Source organism: Dysidea avara, chromosome 12 (assembly GCF_963678975.1).
Source record: "Dysidea avara chromosome 12, odDysAvar1.4, whole genome shotgun sequence".
NCBI lineage: Eukaryota > Metazoa > Porifera > Demospongiae > Dictyoceratida > Dysideidae > Dysidea > Dysidea avara.
The window spans coordinates 11,241,469-11,269,106 of NC_089283.1; the positions used below are offsets into that span (position 1 = coordinate 11,241,469).

The 27,638-nt window shown below is 38.1% G+C and overlaps 1 protein-coding gene across 3 annotated transcripts in view; it reads right to left on the minus strand.

The window, feature by feature from the left end:
* LOC136241622 (uncharacterized) overlaps nucleotides 1-27,638 on the minus strand; it is a 77,049-nt gene that overhangs the window by 37,063 nt on the left and 12,348 nt on the right. The window contains exons 2-7 of one of the 3 annotated variants that reach the window (XM_066032866.1): nucleotides 26,315-26,389; nucleotides 18,007-18,153; nucleotides 16,821-16,900; nucleotides 16,727-16,754; nucleotides 2,662-2,726; nucleotides 2,449-2,604 (exon numbers count right to left, since the gene is read on the minus strand). In XM_066032866.1, the coding sequence (XP_065888938.1) occupies nucleotides 2,449-2,604; nucleotides 2,662-2,726; nucleotides 16,727-16,754; nucleotides 16,821-16,900; nucleotides 18,007-18,153; nucleotides 26,315-26,389 (551 nt within the window). Of the gene's footprint in view, nucleotides 1-2,448; nucleotides 2,605-2,661; nucleotides 2,727-16,726; nucleotides 16,901-18,006; nucleotides 18,154-26,314; nucleotides 26,390-27,638 lie in introns of all 3 variants that reach the window. The other 2 variants (XM_066032865.1, XM_066032867.1) reach the window with 2 other exon arrangements.

Sequence of the window (27,638 nt, forward strand, 5' to 3'; positions counted from 1 at the left end):
CAAGCTTGGGACTTTGGGATAATCCCACACTCTTTCAGTTGAACCTTGGACTTCGGTGTAAATTTGAAGAATCCTTTAGTCCTTTTGTTGAACTGTGGGACTGTGTGACAACTGCAGACAACCTTGGGACATTTCATGGCAAACTTGGACATACCTGTTCAGATAAGTGTAACTCAACAACGGCTATGGCTACAGGCTTGATTTTTCATTGTTCAACGTTGCTTTGGCCCGAGAGGTGCCTTTTGGTGTACCACAGTACGTACACTGCATTTTTCATGGACTTACCAGTATCCTCCTTTGTGTCCCATTCATCTTTGCTGACAGTGAAAAGTGTCGATTTGGCGGTAGCATGTGATGGCTTCCCTTCGTAATGGGAATTGTCCGTATTAACATAGCGGATATTTCGATTTCAGATATGCTTTTCGAACAGTTCTTGATTCGTACTGCTGTGTAACGGGTTGAACATAGCTGACAATGAAGTATAATGGATACTTCACTTTTCAGACGATAATTGATATAACTGGGGCATGCAGTATCATTTCTTTTGGTATGCGTGGATTGCAAAGGTGCTTTTCAAACAGTTCTTGATTCGAAATAGTGTTTAATAGATTGAAAATAGCTGACAATGGATACTTCACTTTTCAGACAATAATCGATAGTTGGGGCGTGTGGCGCCATTTTAGATGTGGTGTGCATGGGTTCACCAGTTATAATAATTATTTACAAAAAGTTAACAAACAAATAAACAAAAAATTTGGAATTTTCAACTAGAGTAGGGATCATAGCACATCGATATAAAGAACTGAAACAAGCTGGATTAGTGCATGATATTATAAATCACAGTAAAACGATACGTAGTGTTATATCCCTACTGTGCATTTCTATCAAGACACACAGTAGTGTGTCGTGTGGCCCAAGAAGCTGGCGCGCCACACCGTGAGTATATGGACAGGAAAAAAAAGAAAATGTGATTTTCACACCTTTGTAGCTCCGTGATCCTTCATCTGATTGGGGGCGGTTTTGCTGCAGAGGTGCCCGCCAGGTAGGCCACCCCACATACCAAATTTGAAGAAAATTGCCTTAGCCATTTCCGAGATATGAGTGCCCAAAAGTTCATTTTTATTTCTTGGTGCAAATTCGGTGAATGGTTCAGGAGTTATGATCAATTATTCGCGTAAAACAAGGTCGATTTGTTGTCACGCCTATAGGGTAAACCGCTTCATGAAATGAGTTGAAAATCGGTTAGTGGATAGATCAACCACTGTAGGAGTGCCTTTTGGTGGTTTGAGAACAATCGAAATTAAGATCATGGAGATATGACATGAAACCGAAGATGTTTAACAATTGCATTATAAAGATTTGTGAATAAAAATACCAATAATTTTCATGCCTACCAGGCAAACCACTTAGAGCAAAGAGCTGAAAATTGGTATGTAGCTGGAATAGTCATCGTAGAAAGTCCTTGCAGTAGTACAGAACAATCGGTTTACAAACCACTGACTTATGATTCCAAAACCAACTCCATGTAGCAAATGCGAGATCGAGATACTCTAATAGAACAGTCACCCTAATAGAGCATTCACCTAGTTCATGACTTACTCCATTATAGATTTCTAATACATTGCAAGTTATGCTGTAGGGAGTTCAGCAGCAACCAGTTAATATTTTAGACAGTTCAGCTACAAGCAAGTCACCTTGCAGAGAATTCAGCTACAAAGAAACCATCATGTGGAGAGTTCAGCTACAAACAAATCACCCTGTAGAGAGTTCAGCTACAAACAAATAATGACTACTATTTTCTTTCTCGAATTTGTAGAGGAATTTACATCTAATTCAAACAGCAAAGCTGTAAAAAAAAGAGTGCGGCCCTGAGAAAGGCTATGGTGAAAAAAGATGTGAAATCCAAGGTGGCGGCCAAGAAATGGCTGTGATGGCAGGTTAATGGTAAAAATTTTAATAACGACAATTTTGGTGAATTTTGTGCCGCTTGGTCTTGGCACCAAATTCACCTGAATTGTCGTTATTAAATTTTTTACCATTAACCTACCATCACACCGCCACCTTGGATTTCACATCTTTTTTCACCATGGCCTTTTTGGGGGCCGCACCTTTTTTTACAGCTTGGCTGTTTTTGATTAGATTATGGTATCTTGAGCACAGTAGGGATATAGCACTTCTTATTGTTTTACTGTGATTTAATATTGTGCACCACTCTAGCTTGTTTTCAGTACTTTTTATCGATGTGTTATGGTCCCTACTCTAGTTGAAACTTCAACTTTTTTTTGTGTACTTGTACACTATATATACTGTACATTTCTATAAGCAACTATTGTATGCATGGAAAAACTGCATGCGTACACCCTAAACAATTGCAATATATAAAAATTACTAGTAATTGTGTGCAAAATGTATGTACTGAATGTATGCTAAGCTGTACATTTTTCTTACATGTTTAGGCTGTATAAATCTATCAACTCTTCTTTATGATAGTCACTTATGTAATAGAAGTAAGTATCCTTATGTAATAATTTTAGTGACGCTACTCTCAATATATTCAGTGGAACTGATAAGATTAACCACACAATTCCAATGATTCCTAAAATTCTAAAGTAAAGTACACACATAATACATACAATATTAAAATTTAAATCATAAAATTACTTTAAGTGTTGAATGAGCTTTTTCTGTGAAAATTGACCAGTTTTGTCAGTATATCCTAAGAATACCTGAATACAAAGATACAGTACCTGTACATTATACAATAAACATGTAATCAAAAAATATACATACACACTACATAATAACTACAGGTATTACTTAAGTGCTGCATAACAGAATCTTTGAAAGAAATTGATGATTTTTACTTAATTATATGCTTGTCTGAAGGAATCAGGCAGGCGGGCGGGCGGGCAGGCGGGCAGGCAGGCAGTCAGTCAATAGAAATTTCCATTGAATAATTTAAAAACAAAAGAAATTTGTAGCTACCTATTGGAAGCATTTGGGTCGTATGATTGTATTGTTTTTGGGTGATACAGGGTATTTTGGCCAGAAAAATCCCAAACTTTCATTAAATTTTCTGGTTCTTGGATAAGTGCCCCCCTTTAGGGGGAGCCTTGTACTAGATACTGTAAGAAGTTGGGTGTATGGGCAATTGTGCTGTTACTTATGCCAATGACTGCCCATATACCTACATAAGCAATACTTTGCATTTCCATTTACAGTGGAAAGCCAACTACCAAAACAAAAGAAACATTCATGTGTATGAAGCAGATACTAGAAAGCATAATGATTACAACTGTTGGAAAAATACTACTATTCTATACCCTACGTTCGTAATTACGATATACCGTATAATGGGAATTAATCTCGGAAGAAAATTTTCAGTTCTAGTGCTGCCACAATATAGAAAAACTCTATATCATATATCACCAAGGTTATGTCACGATATGAACATATATCATGATAGAACTAACTGTAACATTTGCAAAACAAACATATACATACTCTTCATTATAAGTTTAAATGTTTACTACAAGTAAAAGCATTCTTGTTTATCAGGTTTTAAATGCATTTTACTACTGTTATACAGTTGAGACATGTGGTTGACACTATATAAAAACCTTAAAACCTCCCAGTTAAAACATCAACATAAACACATAACTTGCCAAATACCATATGTCTGGCCTCCCCGACATCATTATACTAAGTGGCACCACCATACAGTATGTCTGGCCTCCCTCACATCATTATACTAAGCGGCATCACGTATTGGGCAAAAATTTCCCAAAATGGCATGCTTTTTTCATCACTTGCTCTCTCAGCTACTCAAAACCAGAATTCTTGGTACAAACATTGTTCATGTCTACAACGCATAAGCAACAAGGATTTTGTTGTTATATATAAACTGTAAAAATAAACTAATACATGTCTGTCCTAAAAACTCCGGGCTCACGTGATTTTCAAACTTATGGCACTTGATATCACACTTGATGTCTGGTGTAGTGGTTTTAACCTTAAAATAATAAGGGTACATACAATGACATGATCTGGGTCTATAGTGCTATTAGTTGCCATAGCCATACTCAATCACGTGAGCCTGAAGTTATTAGGATAGACGCCTATTACAGGTAATTAAATTTTACAGTTTCTTGTTGCTAGTTAACATGAACAATGTTATACGCCAAGAATACTGGTTTCAAGTAGTTGAAAAAGCAAATGATGAGAAAAGGGTGCCATTTTAGTTGAAAATTCCAAATTGTTTCGTGTACTTGTATAATTAGTGTGTCCAATGTAAAAAACTGACATCTTCAAAATAATTTGCTAACTGCTATTACATGTTATTATCACAATACTACACTACAACCTTCCTGTGTGACCAAACCTTCACCAAAAGTAAATGCAGATTTGATTGGTGAAGTATGATTGCCGTCACAGCATCTTTTAGACAGGATTTTGGGGTCCAAAAAGGGATTTTCGTTCATAAAGGCCAAACAAATGTTTGCCAAAACTTCCTCACACCACAGTAGTAGCCACCCATCAACAAAGAAGTCACATATCAAGTATGGTTAAATTCTGAGGATGCTAGCCATCTAGACGAGCCCAGTATTGGGAAAAACATCACCGATAAAAAGTACTGAAACAAGTTGGAGTAGTCCATATTAAATCACCGTAAAACAATAAGAAGTGTTATATCCCTACTGTGCATTTCCTCGTGTACTTGTTTGTTAACTTTTTTTGTAAATAATTTCATTCTGACTGGTGAACCCACGCATACCGCATCTGAAATGGCACTGCGCGCCTAGTCTTGCGTGGCCAGACCACTTTTTTCTGTGTATTGGGTAGGGAAAAAAGGTCTGGTGCAACTTCAATAGCTGTTAATTTATGAGCTGTCCTCAGGACGCTAATTGAATAACATTGGCCGCAAAGGAGGCACCATGATGTCAGTAAAACAATGAAGTATTCATACACTCCTGCTCCGGTTATGAGTCTTGATACACGATGAGGATGAACTTTCAAGACGCTATAAAAGAGACATCGGAGCAAATTAAGATTCGTTTAAAGGATAAACAGATTAAAGCCATCTCGAGTTTGCTTACTGACGTCATTGGCACCATGTTTATGGCCAATTTTATGCAATTAGCGTCCCCAGTGTCTGGGGATGGCTCAGAAGTAAACAGCTATTGGAGTTGCACCAGACCCTTTTTTCCCCATCCAACACAGAAAAAGCGGTCTGGCCACGCGAGACTACCGCACGCCCCAGCAATATTAATTATCGTCTGAAAAGTGAAGCATCCATTACACTTCATTGTCAGCTATGTTCAACCCATTACACAGCATTTCGATTTAAGAACTGTCCGAAAAGCACTTCTACAATCCACACATACCAAAAGAAAGAAATAGTGCCGCACCCCCCAATATTAATGATCGTCTGAAAAGTGAAGTATCCATTACGCTTCGCTGTCAGCTATGTTCAACCCGATACACAGCAGTACGAATCAAGAACTGTTTGAAAAGCACCTCTGCAATCAAAATAGCCACTATGAAAAATACGGACGATTTCTGTTACGAAGGGAAGCCATCACGTGCTACCGCCAAATCGACACCTTTCACTGCCAGCAAAGATGAATGGGACACAAAGGAGGACACTGGTAAGTCCACGAAGAATGCATTGTACATACTGTGGTATGCCAAAAGGCACCTGTCGGGCAGAAGTGACGTCGAACAGCGAAAAAATCAAGCCCGTAGCCTTAGCCGTTATCGAGTTATGCTTGTCTGAAGACATCAGTCAGTCAGTAGAAAATTCCGTAGAATAAAATTTAAAAAAAATTCCGTAGCAACTTGTTGAAAGCATTTCGAGTCGATCTGAAAGCTTGTTTGGGCTTAGCTTTACTTAACCAATACTGCCTCATCGTTGTCAGGGAAAATTGAGGCTGGTTTTTGGGTGACATTATTTCGTGGGCCACACCTACTCCTTTGTGGCCCCTACTATACAGTTACTACCGTACTGTATGATATAGGAAAAGTTATGCAAGAAAATATTAGCGAATACATCCAAAATTGCAAATATTTTCTTCCGCAAATGATTCCCGATATATTGTACTTCTGTGCAGTATAAGAAGCTGCCATGCGGTTGGTCACAATATGAATTGACTCTCCACTGTAAACTTTTCTAGCTACTCGAGGTATTCCCAGTACACCGTAACTCCTGGTTTGTCTACATTTCATATGTTTATTAAACAAAAAAGAAAAAAAAAATACTAAATGGCTAATCTTGTTTAAGTTTTCACACGAGTTAAATTGTGCTTTTTGACAGAGATGATGATAAGGCTGCCAGGTGATGGGGGCTTGATTTACTCAAGAGTACATAATAAAAGATTATAATTATCACTGTTATTATTTACTCTTGATTAAATGTATAGCTGGTAACAGTCACTTCTCCAGTGCCCCAGCATCTGAATGACGGAGTCTTGTAAGGCTACTGCTGTGGCTGTGGTGGCTGCTCTAATTTTAAAGCTATGGCCTGCATACTCCATAGTTGGGAGGTTAGCTGAAGTTAATGCCTTCCTGATTTCTTCCACAAATCTATATTTAGAAAAAGGTGTTCTGTCCTGCCGCTGGAAAAGAGCTCCTGGAAGGCTCCCTTGTCTAGCTAAGTATCCTAATAAAGCTGTGACTGGGCAGAGGTCATCATTGGTTCTTCCCAGGACTACTTGGCAGCCCACTCTTTCTTGATCTGTCTTGGAGCACTTAATGTTCAAGGAGATTACTGAAGAGGAAGTGGCATTATCAGCAGCTACATCACTGAAGGAGAGGTGGGTTGTGGGGTCATATTTTTCTCCGTTTTCTACCGTGCCCCCATGTCCTTGTATTCTTTTCAGCAGCCCACTCCTGGTAATCTGTAGCTACTTACACCTTTTGGTTCGAGACAGTCTTATTATTAGAAACGTGTGAGCAGTCAAACTTGCTGCTTCCTCCCGGGAGATTGTCTCTGCTGTTACAAGCACTGCCAGGAACTTTTAGAATAAGCCTCCATCCTCCTTATCATGTTTAGCTGAGAGTGGCAACGATGGGCCTAGGGCATGGGCTCCACCGTCACCAATTGCCTATTTATTATCACTGCAGAAGTGACTTGAATATTGGCGTCCTCTGTGATCAGTTTTGATAAGTCAATGTACTCCCATCGACAAATTTTCTCAAACAACTTGTTGGGAGTGGAAGGATCCCATCTGATACTATCACCAAGGGTGACAGTGTGAACGAGGACTTTGTGAAAGATCCTAGTGATAGTGACGAAGGACTCCACAATGGCTGAATTTGTAACAGAGTTGGATTCGGAAGTGATAGTTGAGGTTTTCCTGACAATCCTGCAAGCATGACAGCACACGGTCATATACTGTAAAGTAACTAGTTGTACAACACCAGCAAGAAGGCTTGAGAGTGTTTCTTTCTTGTTTGTTAATATGAATATTTTAACATTATACATCTTGAGTTGCTGCACTCTCAATACTTCTCATTGCAGCTGCATGTTGTGCAAGACTTACAGTGTAGGGCATGATCCAGATCTGAGTACTGCCCTTCGAAGGGGGTGGAGTTGCTGTATGCCCCCCTAAGCACCAGACTGCTCCCTGATGAATGACACCAGGACTGGAACAAGTTGGATTAATTACCTCCAACTGGCACCAATGGTGCAGATACGTCTGACTGACACGATACGTGTCAAATACGAGTAAGACCTACAGCATCTAACTGGCATCATAGATGTCTTACGCGAGTTAGATGTCCAATGGGTAGCTACTAAATTAGATGTTCAACATGCTAGCTGACACTTTGTGTTGAACCAAAGCAAGGCACCAACTAGCATCCTACGACACCAAGTAGAGTACCCTGACACTGAGTGCCATGAACGAGTTGGATTCCCACTGTAAATGTGCTGGTACCCGTTTAACACTCTTCTTCCAATGACACACAGCAGAATCCTGGATATCCTGGCTCCCCAGACTTTGCCCACCAAAAAGCCTTATTTTGTTTGTTTGTTTGTTTACTCTTCAAGATTTTGTAATGTGCCACACTATTTCCCTCGTTTATTGTTAATTAGGTCATTACTTTACCTACCGGCAACAGTGGTGACGGTGCTTGATGATGCTGCTGAGAGATCTGCCAACGACACTCCTGCTGAGGATAGTGGGTTCTGCTGACTGGCTCTGTGGGGCTGAACCAAACCAGCGACCATTGACGTAATTCGGCACACATCCTATGATAATACGCTTAGTAGTATAGAGAGTCCACACAACATTACAATACTCAAGACAAGATCTCACAAGCGTTAAATAGGCTACTGCTTTAGCTCTGTTAGTACATCCATACATAGTCCATTGAAATTGGTTTAGAGACTGAGTTACCTTGTGCACAATATGCTCACAATGATCATTCCATTTCAAATTTGAAGCAATGATCACACCGAGATGCTTACACATGCCAAATCATTCTGCAAGTTAACATAATCTTTATAAGAGGACAACCTTCAGCATACAAAGCAACATCATCAGCATATCTCCAAGGAAGATGGCTTCACAACAGAATGGAGATCATTAATACAAAATATAAATAAAGGAGTCCTGAAATAAATATAATTTTATGCTTGCTAGTTCATGGTTATATAAAGTTGTAATATATATATGAAGTGCCTGTAATACTGTTTAAGTAGGGATCACATCAAAAGTGACACACGCTACCTAAAATGCCACCTTTAAAAATAATCCTTGAGACATCATATGTGATGAAAACCACCAATATGGAATAATACTAACCCATCTAACATGAAATACAGTATTAAAAACAAGAAAACACTTTCAGACGGCCGGATATAGAATTTTTTTTTTAAATTTCCAAAACTCGAAATTTGGTCTGCCTCACTCACTGACCACGGTTGTAAGCCTAGAGAACAAACAAAGCAGAGCATGGCTACCATTTTACGCCACAATAACAGACTCATTGGTGGGATGAGCCTTTTGGGGTTTTGACGAGTGTGCTCTGTCTGTGCCTTGTCTTTCCTTTTATCTTCAATTAGGTCAGTTGTCTTCTTCTTCAAGCATCAAAACTATATCAAGACGTTAATCAAGACACATGATAGTGTGTCGTGTGGCCCAAGAAGCTGGCGCGCAACACCTGTGAGTATATTGGCAAGAAGAACGAAAATGCAATTTTCGCACCTCCATAGCTCTGTGCTGCCTTGATGAAACAAGGCGATTTTTGCTGTGGACATGCCCACCAACTTCAGTACTCCACATACCAAATTTGAGAGTAATTGCTTAAAGCATTCCTGAGATATGCGACTTCAAAAATTGTGTTAGTTTCTTCGTTTTTCTTCTAATTTTTCTTCCTCTTTTTGCACACTTACAAAAACTGCTATAAAATGCGAACGCTATATCCGATTGCCTTGAAATTTGGCACACAGAAGAGGGGTATAAAGGCGCATCTTGGTACCAACTTTAACTGGAATACGATAAACAGGCAAAGAGTTATTAGCGATTATTCACGAAAAATAACACCAATATGTTGTCATGCCTACAGGGTAAACTACTTATGGGAAGAAGCTGAAAATCGGTGGGTGAATAGGTTAACTATTGAACCTCAAACCTTTTGCGGTTTGAAAGAAATCGAGCTAAAAACCAGGAAGATACAACAAAAAAACCATCAATGTGTAATAATTATGCAATTGAGATTAGCTAATATAAAACAACTACTTGCCAGGCCTACCAGAAAAACCGCTTGGGGCAATGCTTTGAAAATCGCTGTACAGATGGAGTAATCATCTTAGAAAGGCTCTTTAATGGTGTAGAAGAATCAGACTTAAAGCCACGGAATTATAACACGAAATCCAACTCAAGTGCAAGATTGAGATACTCTAATAGAGCAGTCACCCTGAAGAGAGTTCAAGAGATCAGCTAGAAACAAGTAACCTGTAAAGAGATCAGCTACAAACAAATCACCCTGTAGAGAGTTCAGCTACAAACAAATCACTCTGTAGAGAGTTCAGCTACAAACAATTCACCCTGTAAAGAGATCAGCTAGAAGAAGTTACCTTGTAGAGAGTTCAGCTACAAACAAATCACCCTGTAGAAAGATAAGTTAGAAGAAGTCACCTTGTAGAGAGTTCAACAGTTACAAAGAAACCACCATGTAGGGAGTTCAGCTACAAACTAGTGACCCTGTAGAGACATCAGCTAGAAGAAGTTATCTTGTAGAGAGTTCAGCAGCAAACAAATCACCCTGTAGAGAGTTCAGCTACAAACAAATCACCCTGTAGAGAGATCAGCTGGAAGAAGTCACCTTGTAGAGAGTTCAGTTACAAAGAAACCACCGTGCGGGAGTTCAGCTACAAACTAATGACCCTGTAGAGATATCAGCTAGAAGAAGTTACCTTGTACAGAGTTCAGCTGCAAACAAATCACCCTGCAGAGAGTTCAGCTACAAATAAATCATCCTGTAGAGAGATCAGCTGGAAGAAGTCACCTTGTAGAGAGTTCAGTTACAAAGAAACCACCGTGCGGGAGTTCAGCTACAAACTAATGACCCTGTAGAGATATCAGCTAGAAGAAGTTACCTTGTACAGAGTTCAGCTGCAAACAAATCACCCTGCAGAGAGTTCAGCTACAAATAAATCACCCTGTAGAGAGATCAGCTGGAAGAAGTCACCTTGTAGAGAGTTCAGTTACAACGAATTCATTCTGTAAAGAGCTCAGCTGCAAACAAATCACCTGTACAGAATTCAGCTACAAACAAATCACCCTGTAGAGAGATCAGCTAGAAGAAGTCAACTTGTAGAGACTTCAGTTACAAAGAAACCACCATGTAGAGAGTTCAGCTGCAAACAAATCACCTGTAGAGAGTTCAGTTATAAAAAGATCATCTTGTAGAGAGTTCATCTACAAGAAGTCACCTTGTAGAGAGTTCAGCTACAAAGAAACCACCATGTAGATAGTTCAGCTGCAAACAAAGCACCCTATAGAGAATTCAGCTACAAACACATCACCCTGTAGAAAGATCAGCTAGAAGAAGTTACCTTGTAGAGAGTTCAGCTGCAAACAAATCGCCTGTACAGAATTCAACCACACCCTGTAGAGAGATCAGCTAGAAGAAGTTACCTTGTACACCCCCTGTAGATAGTTCAGCTACAAACAAACCACTCTGTAGAGAGATCAGCTAGAAGAAGTTACCTTGTAGACAGTTCAGCTACAAACAATTCACCCTGTAGAGAGATCAGCTAGAAGTCACCTTGTATTGTGTTCAGTTACAAAGAAACCACCATGTAGAGAGTTCTGTAATAAATATATGTATTATATATATAATTTGTACATTTAATGACAATATTTAAAGTATTTAACATCTACTTCATCTTTTCTTCTTCCTGTGTTAAAGAAAAAAAGATAGGTTAAAAAAATCCCAAAGCCGGCCATAGGTCGGCTTTGGGGTATACAAATACAAAAAGAAGTGAAATCTAATCCAAAACAGCCAAGCTGTAAAAAAAAGAGTGTGGCCCTCAAAAAGGCTACGGTGAAAAAAGATAGGAAATGCAAGGTGGCGGCCAAGAAATGGCTGTGATGGTAGGTTAATGGTAAAAATTTTAATAACAACAATTAAGGTGAATTTTGTGCCAAGACCAAACGGCTCCAAAATTCACCTGAATTGTCATTATCAAAATTTTTACCATTAACCTACCATCACAGCCATTTCTTAACCGTCACCTTGGATTTCATATCTTTTTTTACCATAGCCTTTTTGAGGGATGCACTCTTCTTTTACACCTTAGCTGTTTTGGATTAGGTTTTCTGTATCCACACTTTCCCTGAGTAGCATATTTAGATGCCACAAAATTGTTTCTGAAGGCATTTATGCTGTTGAAAGAGGTACTGGACACCCAGTTGTAAACTAACTAAACTTAGTCTAGTGTTGCATGTGATACTTTAAGGCCACTGATACAGCAACTAAGTTGTCACTTCAACTTTTGCCAACGCCTGGACTTAGTCTTGCATACCCCAACCGCTATTTCTTCCACGGTGCTTATCGATTGGAAATTATAAGCGCCTTTTCAGGCACTTATAATTTTCAATCAATAAGCGTCATGGGAGAAAAAGCATTCTTAAAAAGCGTTTATAATTTTCAATCAATAAGCACTGTGGGAGAAAAAGCGGTCTTGCAAAATGAGATTAGCCTGGACGAAGAGATTTGTTATAGACGGACTAATACTCGATAGTTTGCTCCTTTGAACACACCGACTCAGCCACTTGCCGGACAAACTACATGTGATTGGCTAACAAATACTCGAGTGGATAGTTTAGCTGACGAGAAGATTTTATTACTTCATCCTGGTACTCGAGACAAAAAGTGCCTGTTCGTGAGTTCAAACAACTTCCAGTCCAGGTGAACAGAATGACCATCCTTCAGACAAAGCCCTACTCTGATTCTATAGTACCTGTACCTACTCATACTGAGACAGGTCATAGACTTGAGCGCCACTGCTATTACGATCAGAGGTAAGTTATGCACGGTACTACAGGCCTATGCACTTCTAATTTTGGCACAGTACATACTTTAATAAGCCCTTCATGAACTTGATAGCAATATAGTTCATAGCTATTTCACCTTGTAACAAGTTGTTATGTGCCTCGTGTATAGCTGTTATGTTTCTTATTTACAACAGATAGCTTGAGTTTACCTATCGTGTGTCATGCCCTCTAAAGAAAGGAAGAGACGGGAAAGGGATAGAGCCTATTCGCAAATCCGTAAAGCTGATGGATCAACTGACAGGAAATAACATTATGCTGCATGAATTATATACGCACACAGACAAAATTATTACAGAAAAAATTATTACACTATGTCTATTCCTCATGTTATACATGTAATTACAAATAAATATAGTGATCATAACAAACGAAATAATACAAAATCTGGGGAATCAAGCTTGATAGCTACCACAGGTGTAAACACATAGCGTGATGACAAGTACTATGCTGTCAGCTACCAATGCAGCTACCCTTATCATTTCTACCTTAGCTTTTTAGTCAGCTAGAGTGTGAATCAAGCTATACCCGAGTAAAGAATAAACCAAAGATGAACCACACTGCAGAGGATGTCTTTCAGTTTTGGATATCTTGTAGCCACTCTCTCTATAACAGCTAGAAGGTAAGTTATTACTAGTATAAATAGTAATATAGTAATGTTAGCATTAATAGTAACTAGCTAATAATAAAAGAAGCTTTACATTGTAGCTATAATGTAAAACAATGATTACAGCAGTATCAACTGTGCAGCTGTATTGTAAACTAAAAACTCATCATCGATACAAATCTCTGGATAATCAATGTCCTGTTGCTCCTCGTAGTTATAAACAATATACAATAAAGTTTAATATCTTTCATACATAACCATGGCTTAGTATACTTATAGCTATCCAACTAACTATATAGCTGAGCTAAAAAACTCAACAAACTAGTATATTGAAAAAAAATTTAATTTAGATGATGTTGGCACCTCACCACAGTAGGGATCAGTTTTGATTACGATTGATATCACGATTGTAGCTTAACAATTCTTGTTTCAGTGGTTTTTGTAGCATAGATCCCTACTTCATTTTTAAATTCAAATTTTTTTGATATACTAGTTTATTGGCAATAATGTTTTATAACAGAATAAATTCCTTTCAAGTGAGGGCTGAGCAATACTACTGTTTGAGCAATATACCACGATATTTCCAAAGTATCGCAATTGCGATAGTGTGTTGTTAACTATCGTTATTTTAATCATATCCGCACATGCGCATAGTTATGGTGAAAATGGTGACAACACGTGCTAATTGAGGTGCTAATGGAAACCACGAAGTTAGTGCGAGATCTATTGAATTATTGCCGTTAGAGGGCTATACGAGTGAAGTATGGAAACATTTTGGATTTCCAGGGAGGAATGGAAAGTTCATCAAAACAGACAAAAAGAAGTGCACAGATGTCTGTTGTAAGTTGTGTAAGAAAGCGTTAAAGTATTGTGGAAATACATCGAATTTAAGGTCTCACCTTGAGTGAGAACATAAGAAGGAATTTCAAGAGTTACTAGAAGTCAAGGCAGAAAAGGTGAAGGAGAAGAGTGATGGCGGCGCTTCCTCTAGTAAGCAGCCAAAAATTGCTGAAGCTTTGAAGAATGTGATACCTATTGCTTGAAACTCTGACAGATGGATTCAGTTAAGCAAGAGTGTGTGCTACTTCATTGGGAAAGACATGCAGCCTTATGACACCATAAATGATCCCAGGTTTGTAAAAATGTTGCACATCTTTGAGCCAAAGTATTTTCCACCTGACAAAAAGACCATTGCCACTAACTAAATGCCAAAAGTGTATGAAGTAGAAAAGAAACGTGTAATGGGGCTTGTACAGTCTATCAGTGACAGGGATAACTATGCCATTACCACTGACTTGTGGACATCTAGGGCCAATCACTCTTATTGCTACCTTACTGTTCATTACGTCTCATTCGATTTCATACTGAGGAGTCACCTGTTGGAAACCAAAGAATTTCTTAACAGTCACCATAGATAATAAACGTAATAAAGGATTGGCAACACGTATAGAAACTATTATACAATCGTCATTACGGTTGTGTGACTTGTGCAAATATGTGCGTCTATAGTCATGGATATGGCTACCTGACAGAATGGGTTCTCAGCTTTATTGTTCCCAGTGCTGTTATTTCAATTCTCAGAACTAGAGAGTCATGTAACCAGTATCGATCGTAGTGAGCTACACAGCCAGGCGGATTTTTGGCACCAGCTCAGTACAACTTGGCGAGTCGTGGGGGTGGAGTCTTACCTTGGCACAGGAGTATCGAATCCTATGAAGGATTTGATGCTCTCCCGGTAGCCAGCTGCAGTAGGTCATAATAAGGACGGGCTATGTAATCCAGGGTTAAGCCCAATGTCTGCTTGTTTAGGCTTTCAACAGCAAAACTACCTTATGTATCCATGGATAAATATTCAATGTGTTTCTTTTCAATAGAGTTGGACATTTACTTCTCCAGAAAACACCATTGATGTTACTGTGACAGCTGGACAGGCTGCTTCTCCAGGTCCCTAACTGTATACAGCTGGAGCAATGTGACTAAAGTTTCTTGCTCAAGGAAACAACAATTTGGTATAACTGGGCATCAAACTTGGAACCTTTCAACAAACAGGCCAGTGCTCTAGTCACTTGGCTATGCTGCCTCACGGTACTTGTCTCAACTTAGTGGTATAGGGGTCATTTTAGCTGTTTTAAGGATTACTCTAAAAATTAAATGCATCCTTCCGATACAAAAATGCTTCAGAAAATTGCAGATACTGTATGTCATGTTACTACAAGGAATGTGATGAAAGTGTGAATATAACTGATATTGTTTATCAACGTACAGTATAATCCGTGCTTTATACACATACTAGCATTGGTACCTGCCCTATGTGCAGGGACCACATGCATTATAATGACAAGCAAGCATTAAACATCAATGCCATTCATGCCCTGCAGCATGCATGCATGGTGATACCATGCACTTTCATTGAGACTTATACCACCATTCTGCAAAGTATACTGAAATGATGGGAAGCATGTAGGTACTCCTGAACCTGCATAATTGCAGTGGCTAAGCCAAGACAGCTGTAGTAATGTGCATGCTTATATGTTTACTACATCCAGGTCCTCCATGACATTGGCCACTCAGTGGATTTTCCTGGCTGGTCAACATAGGCACTCTCGACAAACGTAAATCACAGCAATGCAGATACAAAAAAGAAAGCTACATGCTATCGATATATGCTGGCATACCTGATACATAGATTCTCATGCTGTTGAATGCTGGTAATGGCTGTTCAGAGATGGACATTAAATCCAGCTTCGCAGCCTTCCCTCAATGCGGCAAGCCTAAATAACGCATGGAAACCGCAACACAGATGCAATGGAAATTCACCACTTAGAGAACACAACGCAAATGCAGAACAAACACAATGGGAACTGTTTTGTTTACCACTATTGTAGATAAAAACGAAGCGCAATGGCCACTTCACTTTTCAGTAATTGATTGTTGGGGCACATGCTCAGATGCAAGATTAATCATGACTGGCAGTGCCCTTTTTTCTTTTGGAGTGGTATGTACTGGTTCATTTCTCATTATTACAAGTATGTTTTTAAAAAGCAAACAAACAAGTAGGACTTTTAAGTTAGATTAGGGATCAATAGTGAAACAAGAGTGGTTGCCTATACATGCTAATATACTAGTGGACATTAATCCCTGTGCTTCATTGATCCTTAAAATCCTAATTTTTCTTTCTACGTTGTTATGAGATGTGTTTGCACATGCGTGTAGGCTTTAATTAGAAGATTAGAAACCAGTTATTGTGGGTGATTGCTGTGCCACGCCATTGCCGATAAGAGTCACATTAACAACATTATAATAATTTTCAAATTGCTTAGATAACAAAGTGATCACAGATTACGTGATGTAGAAAATAAAACTCTTGGTTATACAGATGTACATCATTGGCATGTGATTTTCAGTCTAAATAGGGAGTTTGCTTTATCTACGTACCTACATGTATGACACATTGTTAACATTCTAGTTACAGTACCATACAGTAAATGGCAAATTTCTTCCTACACTGTACATATGTAATCTGTACAGTAAATAAAACACAAATATATACACTAACCTTTTCAGTTAAATTTGACAAGTGTTCTCTTTGTGAAAAACGGAAAATATAATAACCAAATATGTAGGAGGCAATCAATAACACAAATGCTGACCCCTTTTGTCTTAAGTATCCGCCATCACAACGGACATAAATAAAACTGCTTCCATTAGTATGAACCTCTTCCTGATAAGCCTATCAAACAGCAAAAAGCAAGTCACTACTAAGTAAGCATTTTGAATTTCCCCACTAGCTAGTGCAACATATTAAACTGAGTTAAAAGAAATAGCTGTATTGGTTTACATAATGGAGTGCTTAAACACAAATCAACTGAAGCACTAATTTATCCCTACTTTATTCCATGTACAATACAGTAATTACAGCAGCAACTATAACATGGCTGAAGTAAGATCAACTTTGCAGTTCACATGTAAGCACTCAACTTTGCAGTTCACATGTAAAGCACTTTAACACTTCTTACTGTAATTAATGATCCCCTATACTAGTTTGTAAACTTCCTACTTTTCCTTATACTTGTAATCAGGAGTGCATCGAATCCTATGGACAAGGGTGTGTGTAACTCCATACACTACAATATTACGGGCAAAATTCAAACATGGCATCCAGTGTTACTATGTATATAATTGGTTACATCATTCTTACGTGTAACAGGGATGCACTGAATGGGCTGCTACTCCATCGTCTAGTGTGAAGGTAGCAAAACTGCTTTGATAGGAAGATCGAAAAAGCTTGGAATAGTCAAGCAGAGTACTTTTGTGTAATTATCGACTGTAGAAAGACTGTCCTGCGAAGCCTGTGCTACTATTCCCCCATCGTGCCATTGAACTTCATTTCCATAGCTTTGCTTCACTGCAGCGGAAACATGACGTATTGGAGCATGTGCCTCTGCATAATATCCTAATTAGGAAATTTTAAAAGTTACTTATTATAGTACACAGCAGCCATGTTCGAATTTTGCTCTTTACAAAGTTACTTGTCCATAGGATTCGATGCGCTCCTGTTGTACTACACGTACATAAATACTCGTAACTAAAGTACATGTGGCACGTATATAGAAACCAAGTTTGTGGTAAAATTTTACATGTACATGTGTGGAAACACGTTTTTTTACAGATACTTTAACATATAACTGTATTCAGCTATAAAACAAGTGACAAAAGAGTCTGTCTACATACTGTACACTTTACGTGCAGAAGTATGTACTGTAAACTCTTATCAATTACAGTATGCACAGTGATTGTGAATGCATGTAGATGTACACATATACTGTATGTACTGACCCTTGCTCTGAAAAAGCACAATATCTCTTGAAAAATAAAACCAGATAGAAATATCAAAGGAAAGACAACAGCAAACACATGGTTTAACAACTTCCTAATGTAAGAATCATGGATATCATTGTATGGGAATAACGGTCTCCAGCCGATCTATGAAATATATACACAAAGTTTAACTATTACCAAATAGAAATACTGCATACTGTGTATATACCAAAAGGTTTTTTTTCACATTCTCTGAATCATACAGTACAATAGTACTGATATTAGGGACCACAATACACTTTTTCTCAAAAAAATAATGACTTGAACACCTTCATGGCACCTTGGCAGCATTAGCCAGGTAAAATCAGCCTCAAAAGTGTCTTCAGTACAGCCAAAAATGTTTATGATAAGATGCCACAAAGGTTTAATTTTGTTTTTATTTAGTATAACTGGCTGGTTGTGTGCCAAATATGCCTTCAGACAAGTAGTAGCAGTGTAACTCAATAATGGCTAAGGCTATCTTAATTTTTTCACTGTTAGACATCAATTCAGCCAAATAGGTGCCTTTTTTCATACCTGTACCACAATATTTACCATGGTTGGGTAGAAATACGCACAAACAGCTCTTGTACTGATCATTTGTCATTTAGTAACTACAAACTACTTTAAACTAAGCAACTACACTGAGTCTAGTCTGTAAACCCAAACCCGCAATTAAACGCTCCGTGTCACTCCATACAATGAGTCAAAGATATCAGATCTTTGAACTGGTTGGGTATCAAAGTAATGGACAAACAACGTTCTCATAATATTGCTTGGGCAATACGCACGTTAAACCTTGAGCGACGCCTTTGAACTCCCACATTAAAGTGGTATATGTAGTTGTAACACAGGCATGAGGGCTTTAATTGCCTGATATGTATGCCCAACTTCCTGAAGGCCGCAGGCCCGAGGGCATACATATCAGGTAAAAAACCTGAACGCCCCGTGTTACAGCTAATATGAAACACTTATCAGGCTGATAGCCTGTACAGGGCAATTAATCACCCAAGCCAATACGAGTGAAGCCACTGGATGTATTATATATGCATATCTAAAATTATTGATTCAATGTCTATATAATCACTGCCCAGTTGTAGCCCGGGCAGCTCCTTTGATCTGAGGTGTGAAAGTGTTACATGTAATATATAAACCATGGCTACAAGGTGTATTGCACTTATACAGTATATAGAGATGTGATAATTCACTGATCCAGATCAAAGTCGGTAGCCAATTCACGCTTTTAAAGGTGTATCGGTTTTACCGATATTTTATAGTTACCACCAATTCCGAGACCGACTCAATGTAAAAAACCCGACTGTTGATTAAATTTTTTTTCTCTGTGAATCACAACGCCATGTGTATGGCTGCATTGAAGAAAAATAAGCTGGATTTGGGATTATTATATCATAGATGATGAAGCAGAAAAGCTTGCAGTGTGTAATGAGTGTAATGAACGCATACAGTCAGTAAGTAGAGGAGGCGCTAGTGTTAAGAGCTATTATATAGTACCACCAATTTAAGAAACCATTTATGACACTTTCATCATAAATTGTTTGACAAGTTTCTTATCAAAGAAAGTGATGATGAAAAACAAAAAGAGTTGCAAAGTGAAGAAACCTCTGGAAAGAAACGAAGAAAGCAAGGTGAAGTACACCAACTTTACCTTGCAGCAGTTAAACAGCAAAAGTAGCCATGGAATTACAATTAGTGCATAAACGAATTTCGATTTTACGTTTCGAGGGTTTGAGCACAACATTCGATTCAAGCTTTGGTGAAAACTGTGTGTAGCTATAGCTACAGTTATCTAGATATTATGCAGTTGGCATAATTTTGAGTGTATTATAGCTGAATTCATTAAACAATAGTCATCGTTCTGGCTCCCTTTGGAAAATGGAATTTCTTGCATTGACACTATTATTCATCTGTTTAACAAGCTATGGCAGCAGGAGAAAGCACACAACAAGACGTAGCTGCTGTTTAAAAACCCTACAGCAGTACACAACCGACGAATGTTCTTCCTCTACAGCTTGTCCCAACTGTATTCCGCGATTATCAGTGGGCGTGGTCACTTGTGGGACGTGAGCTAATTAACTTTTCAGACACCTAATGGCTTTGCGTACAACCACCTTCCATTACTTTCTAGTGTCTCAAGTGTAACTGCCCATGGCGAAAATCGCTCATGGCATGATGAGCAGTCGGATTCTTGCAGTCTTCTACTCGCCAATATAACCAGGTTGCACATGCGCAAAAGTCAAACTTCGCTTATGTCATTTATTTTTGAATAAAGCATCTTTCAAGCCATTAAACAAATGCAGTACATTTGTTTATGCACTAATTACAATAACTCTGAGCAAAAACGAGTTACTAAACGGATAGCAGAGATGATTGCTTTAGATTCGCAGCCATTTTCAATTGTGGAGGATACAGGGTTTCTTAGACTTTTAGCGCACATGAGTCAGCGATACATAACACCATCAAGGAAGTATTTTTCGGATAAATTTATACCTGAGATGTATGCTACACTAAAGGAAAAGACCTTTCAAAATCTTCATTCTGACAGTCAGTTTCCTGTCAGCTTTACAAATAATATACAGTGTATGGTCTCGTGATGGTGGTGAATCTTTCATCAGCTGGACTGCACATTACATCAATTCAGAATTTTCTAGCGTGCATACTTGAGGTTTGCCCTTTTCCAGGGTCACACACTATTGTAGAGATGATTTCAAAGTTATTTGAAGGATGGAAAATTGATAAGACAAGAGTCCACGCCGTGGTTCGTGATAATGCAGCTAACATGGTTGCAGGTGTTAGACTGTGTGGATTGTCAGCTGTTAGCTGTGTTATACATACCTTACAACTGGTAGTTAAAGATTCTATTTTAGTGCAAAGAAGTGTTACAGATATGCTGATTTGGTACAAGAAGATTTCAGGTCATTTTAAGCATTCCAGGCTTGCTACCAGCCACCTACGCTCCATTCAAAATAGTTAGGTTTAGCTGAGCACAAGCTCATTCAAGATGAGCCCACTCGTTAGGATTCATCTTTTTACATGCTACGGTGTTGATCATGACCTTCCTGAGTGAATAAGTGCAGGTGAGTGGCAGCAAGCAGAGAAAGTGGTCAAGGTATTAGAGCCATTCCAATGTGTGACAAAAGAAATAAGTGCTAATAATGCCAGCATATCTCAGGTGATTCCATCTATAGAAACCCTGAAAATAGAAGTAAGCTCATTAACAGACAGTGGTTTAGGGATCAAAACTACAAAAAAGGAAATGCTTAAAACCTTGAAGTCCCAATTTGATTATATTCATATAGTGATAACAAAGCAACTTTGTGATTGCGTCATTTTTAGATCCTTGTTTTAAGGCCAGTTTTTTTGAGGAAGCAACAACCAAGTCTGCTACACAGACACTCATAGCTTTTCGTGAAACTACTGCTGCCGAAAAGTTACAGGTGTCTGATGAATTGGAAACAACGGAGTCACAGGATTCATGATAGTGGCTAGGAGTGTCAGGGACAGTAGCAAAACAACTAAAAAAGGTTTTAGTGTCTGAGAATGCTATGAAAAAAATTAGGAAACTCAGCATCACAAAATATTGCAGGATAACTGATTATCTTAATGAACTACCAGGTCACAAACTAAAATTTGTGAAACCTCTAGAGCATTGGAAATTTCACAATTAATAATTCTCTACTTTGGCTAATATGGCCATGAGATATTTGTCGTCACCCAGCAAGTTCAATTGCTCCAGAATCTTTGTTTAGGAGTAATTAACAACAACCGTAGAAAACGCTTACTGGCTGAAAAGATAGAAATGCTGACATTCATTAAACATAATTGAACAAAATATCTGTAGCAGACCACATGCAGTACATGATTCAATTGATTGTTAAATAAAACTGGTATGGTACTGTATATTAGGGATTATGGAGATTTGGATTTTTCTGGCCAAAAAAATCACCTAAAAACCAGCTTCACAATACCATCCTGGCACCTTGGTAGTATTGGTTAGGTATAACCAAACCCAAAAGTGCCTTCAGTACGATCCTAAAGGCTTCCAATAAATTGTTACAAAATTAAAAATTTATTCAATGGAATTTTCTACTAACTAACTGCCTGCCCTGCCTGCCTGTTCAATGTTGCTTTGTCCCGAGACATGCCTTTTGGTATACTACAGTACGTGCAATGCATGCATCATGGACTTACCTTTGTCCTCCTTTGTGTCCCATTTCTTTTAGCTATCAGCCTAAGGTGTCGACTTGCGGTAGCACGATCCATGGCTTCCCTGCAATACGTTTATACACAGGAATCGTTCATATTTTCCGTGGTTACTGGGTTGATTGCAGAGACGATTATAACATGTTCTTCATTTGTAATGCTGTGTACCGGGCTGAACATGGCTGAAAGCAAAGCGTAATGGCCGATGCACTTTCGAGGCAGTAGCCCTTCATATTTAATGTTTTTATGTAGCGGCAGTGTAGTTTGAGACAGGTGGAACACTACAATTTGTTGTAGTAGCATAAGTAAGCCAGCCCGTAGGTGTCACTACCATGTTTTTCCGCTGCCAAGCACAGCAAAAGCTGTAGGCTCTATTGGCATTTCTGGGGCATAGTAATACTGTATATTAAATTTATTAGGTCCTGTGGAAGCGTTTTTGGCGTGTTTCTTCCCAGTGACTGAGATACAAACCTTCAAAGAGCTTGTTTCACTCGAAAAAAACTACTAAAAGTTCAATAAAATGTCTATACAATCAGTAACTTAAAAAATTGCTTCCACAGGACCTAGACATTTAATTAAGTTAACTTCAATGGTTATATATATATACGTACAAGTTTAAGGAAAAATTAGGAATTTTAAGGGATCATAGAAACACAAGTAGGGAAACAAGGGAGGTCGCCCACACCTGCAGATATTCTAGTGACCGTTTAATCCCCAATTCACTATAGACTGAATTGGGGATTAAACAGTCACTAGTATATCTGCAGGTGTAGGTGACCTCCCTTGTTTCACTACTTTTTTTCTATGATCCCTAATCGAACTTAAAATTCCTAATTTCCTTAAGGTTATGGAATAGTTTAAAATGGGTGGGCGGAACAAATTACAAAACCTGCTTTAAACCAAGCAGGGATAAATAATTTCAACAACTGTGTTCTGTTAGCAATACAACTAATTGTGCTTGTTTGTTTTTACTGCAGAAGAACGACTGTTCTTGGGTGTGTGGTCCACAATAGAGCAGTGTTTTATAAAAACGCACTGCCAAAAACTAGACTAATAGATTATTGAATTCAAAAACCAGACTAACAGATTACTGAATCCTTATAATTTGAACACAAGTGAGATCATGAAGCTTTTCCAGCCAAAATATCACCCTAAAACCAGCCTCAATTCCATTCATGACAGCTTGGCAGCACTGGTTAGGTACATTCAAGCCAAAAAATGTCTTCAGACCAATCCCAAACCCTTCCAAAAAGTTTCTATGGAAATTTTTAATTTAACATCCCGAGATGTGCTGTTTCACCAACTGCAGTACCTACAACACAGGTATCATGGACTTGCCTTTATCCTCCTTTGTGCTACAGTTCTTTTTGTTGACAATGCAAGGTGTCAATTCATGATAGTACGATGTGGCTATGTTGGCTATTAAGCTTATTGCCTGTATTTTTCATAGTAACTGGTTTTAAAAAAATTGATTGCAGAGATGCTTCTTGTACTTTTCTTTGCCTGTAGTGCTCTGTAACTGGCAAAGTATAGCTGAAAATAAAGCGTAATGGCTACCTCCCTCTCCATTATGTAACTGACTGTTAGGACGTGCATTCTGACACAAATTTTTTTTGTGGTTCATTATGTTATCAAAAAGTAAACAAGGGAGTAGAAGGAAAATTTAAGGATCAAAGAAAAAATGTAGTGAAACAAGGGAGTAGCTAGAAAGTGGTGAAACAAGGAAGGTTGCTTATACCTGCAGAATATTAGTGGACATTAATCATTTAGTCACGGATATGGTTAAAGATTGAAGTTTTGGGATTTAATTAAATGTATAGGTAACCTTCCTTGTTTCACCACTTTTTAAACTATTCCCTTGTCTCACTGTTTTTGCTTCTTTGATCCCTAATCATACAGTATGGCAGTACTGTATATTAGGGATCACGAAGGTGTGGGTCACCCAAAAAAGCTTAACAATACACATTCTGATGCCTTGGCAGTATCTTGCCAAAATGCTATTACGCACACGAAGTCATACAAGATCAGACTCAGAATTAGGTTTTCTGGTGTGAACTGCTTGTTGCTAATAAAATCTGCCCTTATTAAACTCAGTATAGGCCAAGTAGCTTAATCTGTGCTGAAGACTTTGTTGCAAGGTGGTTTTTTCGCTCCGTGATTATTGTATGTGGACGGGTTATCCAAGATTAAATACTCTAATAAAGCAGTTATGTACATACTCTAATAATGCAGTCAAGTGTATATCTGATAACAACTATCCTTCACTGAATTTGACAGGGCACTAGTAATGTAAATTCTAGCTCATATTAGGAGACTCTTTATGCACATTGTAATTTGATCCATTTCATGTGTGTACTGAAATGTTGACAGCAACAAGAACAGTCACTACTCTAATAGAGCAGTCATTTCCGTAGTTCGGTTAATCGAGAGCAGGGTCCGGATAACTGAGGTTCCACTGTAGTTATACGCTCCATCATTTTGAAATGAGTTAAAATAGGGATTAGTGGTTTATATTACCATCCCAACCATCCCTTCTTGTTTCATGGCTCTTTTCAGCAATCCCTATTCTCCCACTTAAAATTTTCAATTTTTCGTTCATCTATTAATTTTAAAATGAAGTAGGGGTCCAAGCAATAAAAAGTAGTGAAACAAGAGACAGACCATGTTATTACAGCATAGCACAGTGGAAAAATACCTACTTTGACATTCACCAAAATAATTGTTATGACATGCCAATGTAAGGATTTTCTCACAGAGCTACTGTATGCTGTAATACCATCGTTCATCTTGTTTCACTACTTTTTATCGCTTGGGTCCCTACTGTACTTCATTGTAATTTTTAAACGTACAGTGGAAACACATTTTGGGACTTTGCCGTAATAAGGTTTCCTCTTTCAGAGGTTAAAAAATGTATTAACCAGACCTGTTGAGATCAAAATTTTTGTCCTTATTATGGAGGTTTTTAAACCAGGCGCAGCTGGCTATGGATGCACGTCTGGTTTATTGAAATTGTTTTCGTAAATGTGTGTGTGTGTGTGTGTGTGTGTGTGTGTGTGTGTGTGTGTGTGTGTGTGTGTGTGTGTGTGTGTGTGTGTGTGTGTGTGTGTGTGTGTGTGTGTGTGTGTGTGTGTGTGTGTGTGTGTGTGTGTGTGTGTGTGTGTGTGTACCTATTTACATATCTACTATGTTTGCCCATACGCACCCGCATGAGCAAAATCGTTAAATGGTAAAAGCAACTTTTACATAAGAAGTAAAAGTGAAATGAAGTTTGTATTAAACTTCTGCATAAGAAACTTTTCTTTGAGGTGGTTTCTTTTCAACGGTCTGAAATATGGGTGTGGCGACTCTCCTCAGACTTTGTGAATTGGGAACTGAGTTGGGAAGGGAGCGTATCCCCTATGTACGTGAATGAAAATAAGAGCAGCTTTGAGGCTTTGTCAAGAAAATTTGCGGAAAAAAACACGATAATCAAACTATAAAATAGTTTAGAAGATACATCTATGAGTAATATGTTGTTAAAAGCAGTTTGTTTAACAAGCACTTCCTTAGCAGTGCATAGAGGTAATTGAAGAAGTACAAAATTTCATGAATGACGAAATCCGAGAATTACTTATTAATTATGTATTATTGCATAACTAAAGACCTTAATAATAAAATAATTCAGATGAGTTAGCTAGCTCCATGGCGCCTGGCTTTTAGAAGTAGCACAACATCAACTTGTTACTGTTGTGTCCTTAATTTGGGGAGTTTGTTAAGAGAGATTAATTCCACTGTACTATAAAAAAGCAATGAAACAAGAGAGGTTGCCTACACCTGCAGATATATCAGTGGACATTTAATCCCTAAATCAGTCACAGCTATAACTGAATTAGGGATTAAATGTCCACTACATGTAGTACAACTGCAGGTGTAGGCAACCTCCCTTGCTTCACTACTTTTTATTTCTATGATCCCTAATTTTTCTTGTACTTGATCAGTAAAAGTTGTAAAGGACAAGTTTTAATCATTCAGTGATTCCATTTATTGCATGTATACAGAAATGGCAAAATTAAGTTTAAATTCTCACCAATTTTAAGATTAAAAAGTAGGGCTTAAGGATTGATTGTTGGCATCTTTCCAAAGACTTGCTATGATCGTCATCCTATAGAATAGAAACTACATGTACGTCATTGCATTTTTAGTGTACATGAGTGCATGCATATAGTGTATACATTGTACCAAGAGTTAAAAATAGTACTGGGATACTACTGCTACATATACTACTAGGGATGCAACAATGCAGGTAAATTATTGCGTATTGTCTTTAAAACATACTGAAATATATTGCTGTATTGCAATATTTGGATTAAGGCGTTCGGCGATGTTAAATTGCTATACTTGTGAAAATGACACATGGATATAAGCTTCATAAGACTAGTATATTAAAAATTATAAATTTAAAAATGAAGTAGGGATCCAAGCAGTAAAAAGTAGTGAAACAAGAGATGAACGATAGTAGCTATTACAGCATAGCTCGGTGGGAAATCCCTACTTTGGCATTGGACACAAAATAATTGCTATAGTACCATGCCAAAGTAGGGATTTCCCACCGAGCTATGCTGTAATAGCTACTATCGTTCATCCTGCCAAAGTAGGGATTTCCCACCGAGCTATGCTGTAATAGCTACTATCGTTCATCTCTTGTTTCACTACTTTTTACTGCTTGGATCCCTACTTCATTTTTAAATTTATAATTTTTAATATACTAGTTTGTTTAATTTTTGTTAAAGCATACAACTAACTGTAAACATGTGACTGTTCTATTAGGGTGACTGTTCTATTAGGGTGACTGCTGTATTAGAGTATATCGAGTCAGTCTGCAAAGATGTGCGCTTACCCAAACAGGGTGTGGTCATCATGATTTCGATCAATTATTAGTCAGCCTTTCAACTTGAAGGTGTGTGGTCACTGACTAGCTATTCCGTCACCTAGCGTAAAAGGGGTGTGTCATCGTGGTTTTAATCAATAGATCGATAATGCGTAGAATAAAGAATGGGCATGATTATTATTATTGTTTGATCTTGTGACCTATCATAAAGATACTAGGGATGTGTAATATCAGGATTTTGATTTCGATACGATATCGATAGATAATTAGTAAAATATTGCGATATCAATTCGATTTCGATAATTAAATAGTGTGGGCAGATAAATTCCGTGGGCGGTTGATATTTATAGATGTGCTTTAAATGCAATAGATCCACTAAAACCATTATGTAGTACTACTAACAAGCCTAGGAAAGCTTTTAAGATGGCTAAATTCTTTATTTCTAGTGCGATTGTGCAACCACAGACCAAAATACTGTAACTTTATGTAAATTTTCTCGATATATCGATTACCCGATAAAATA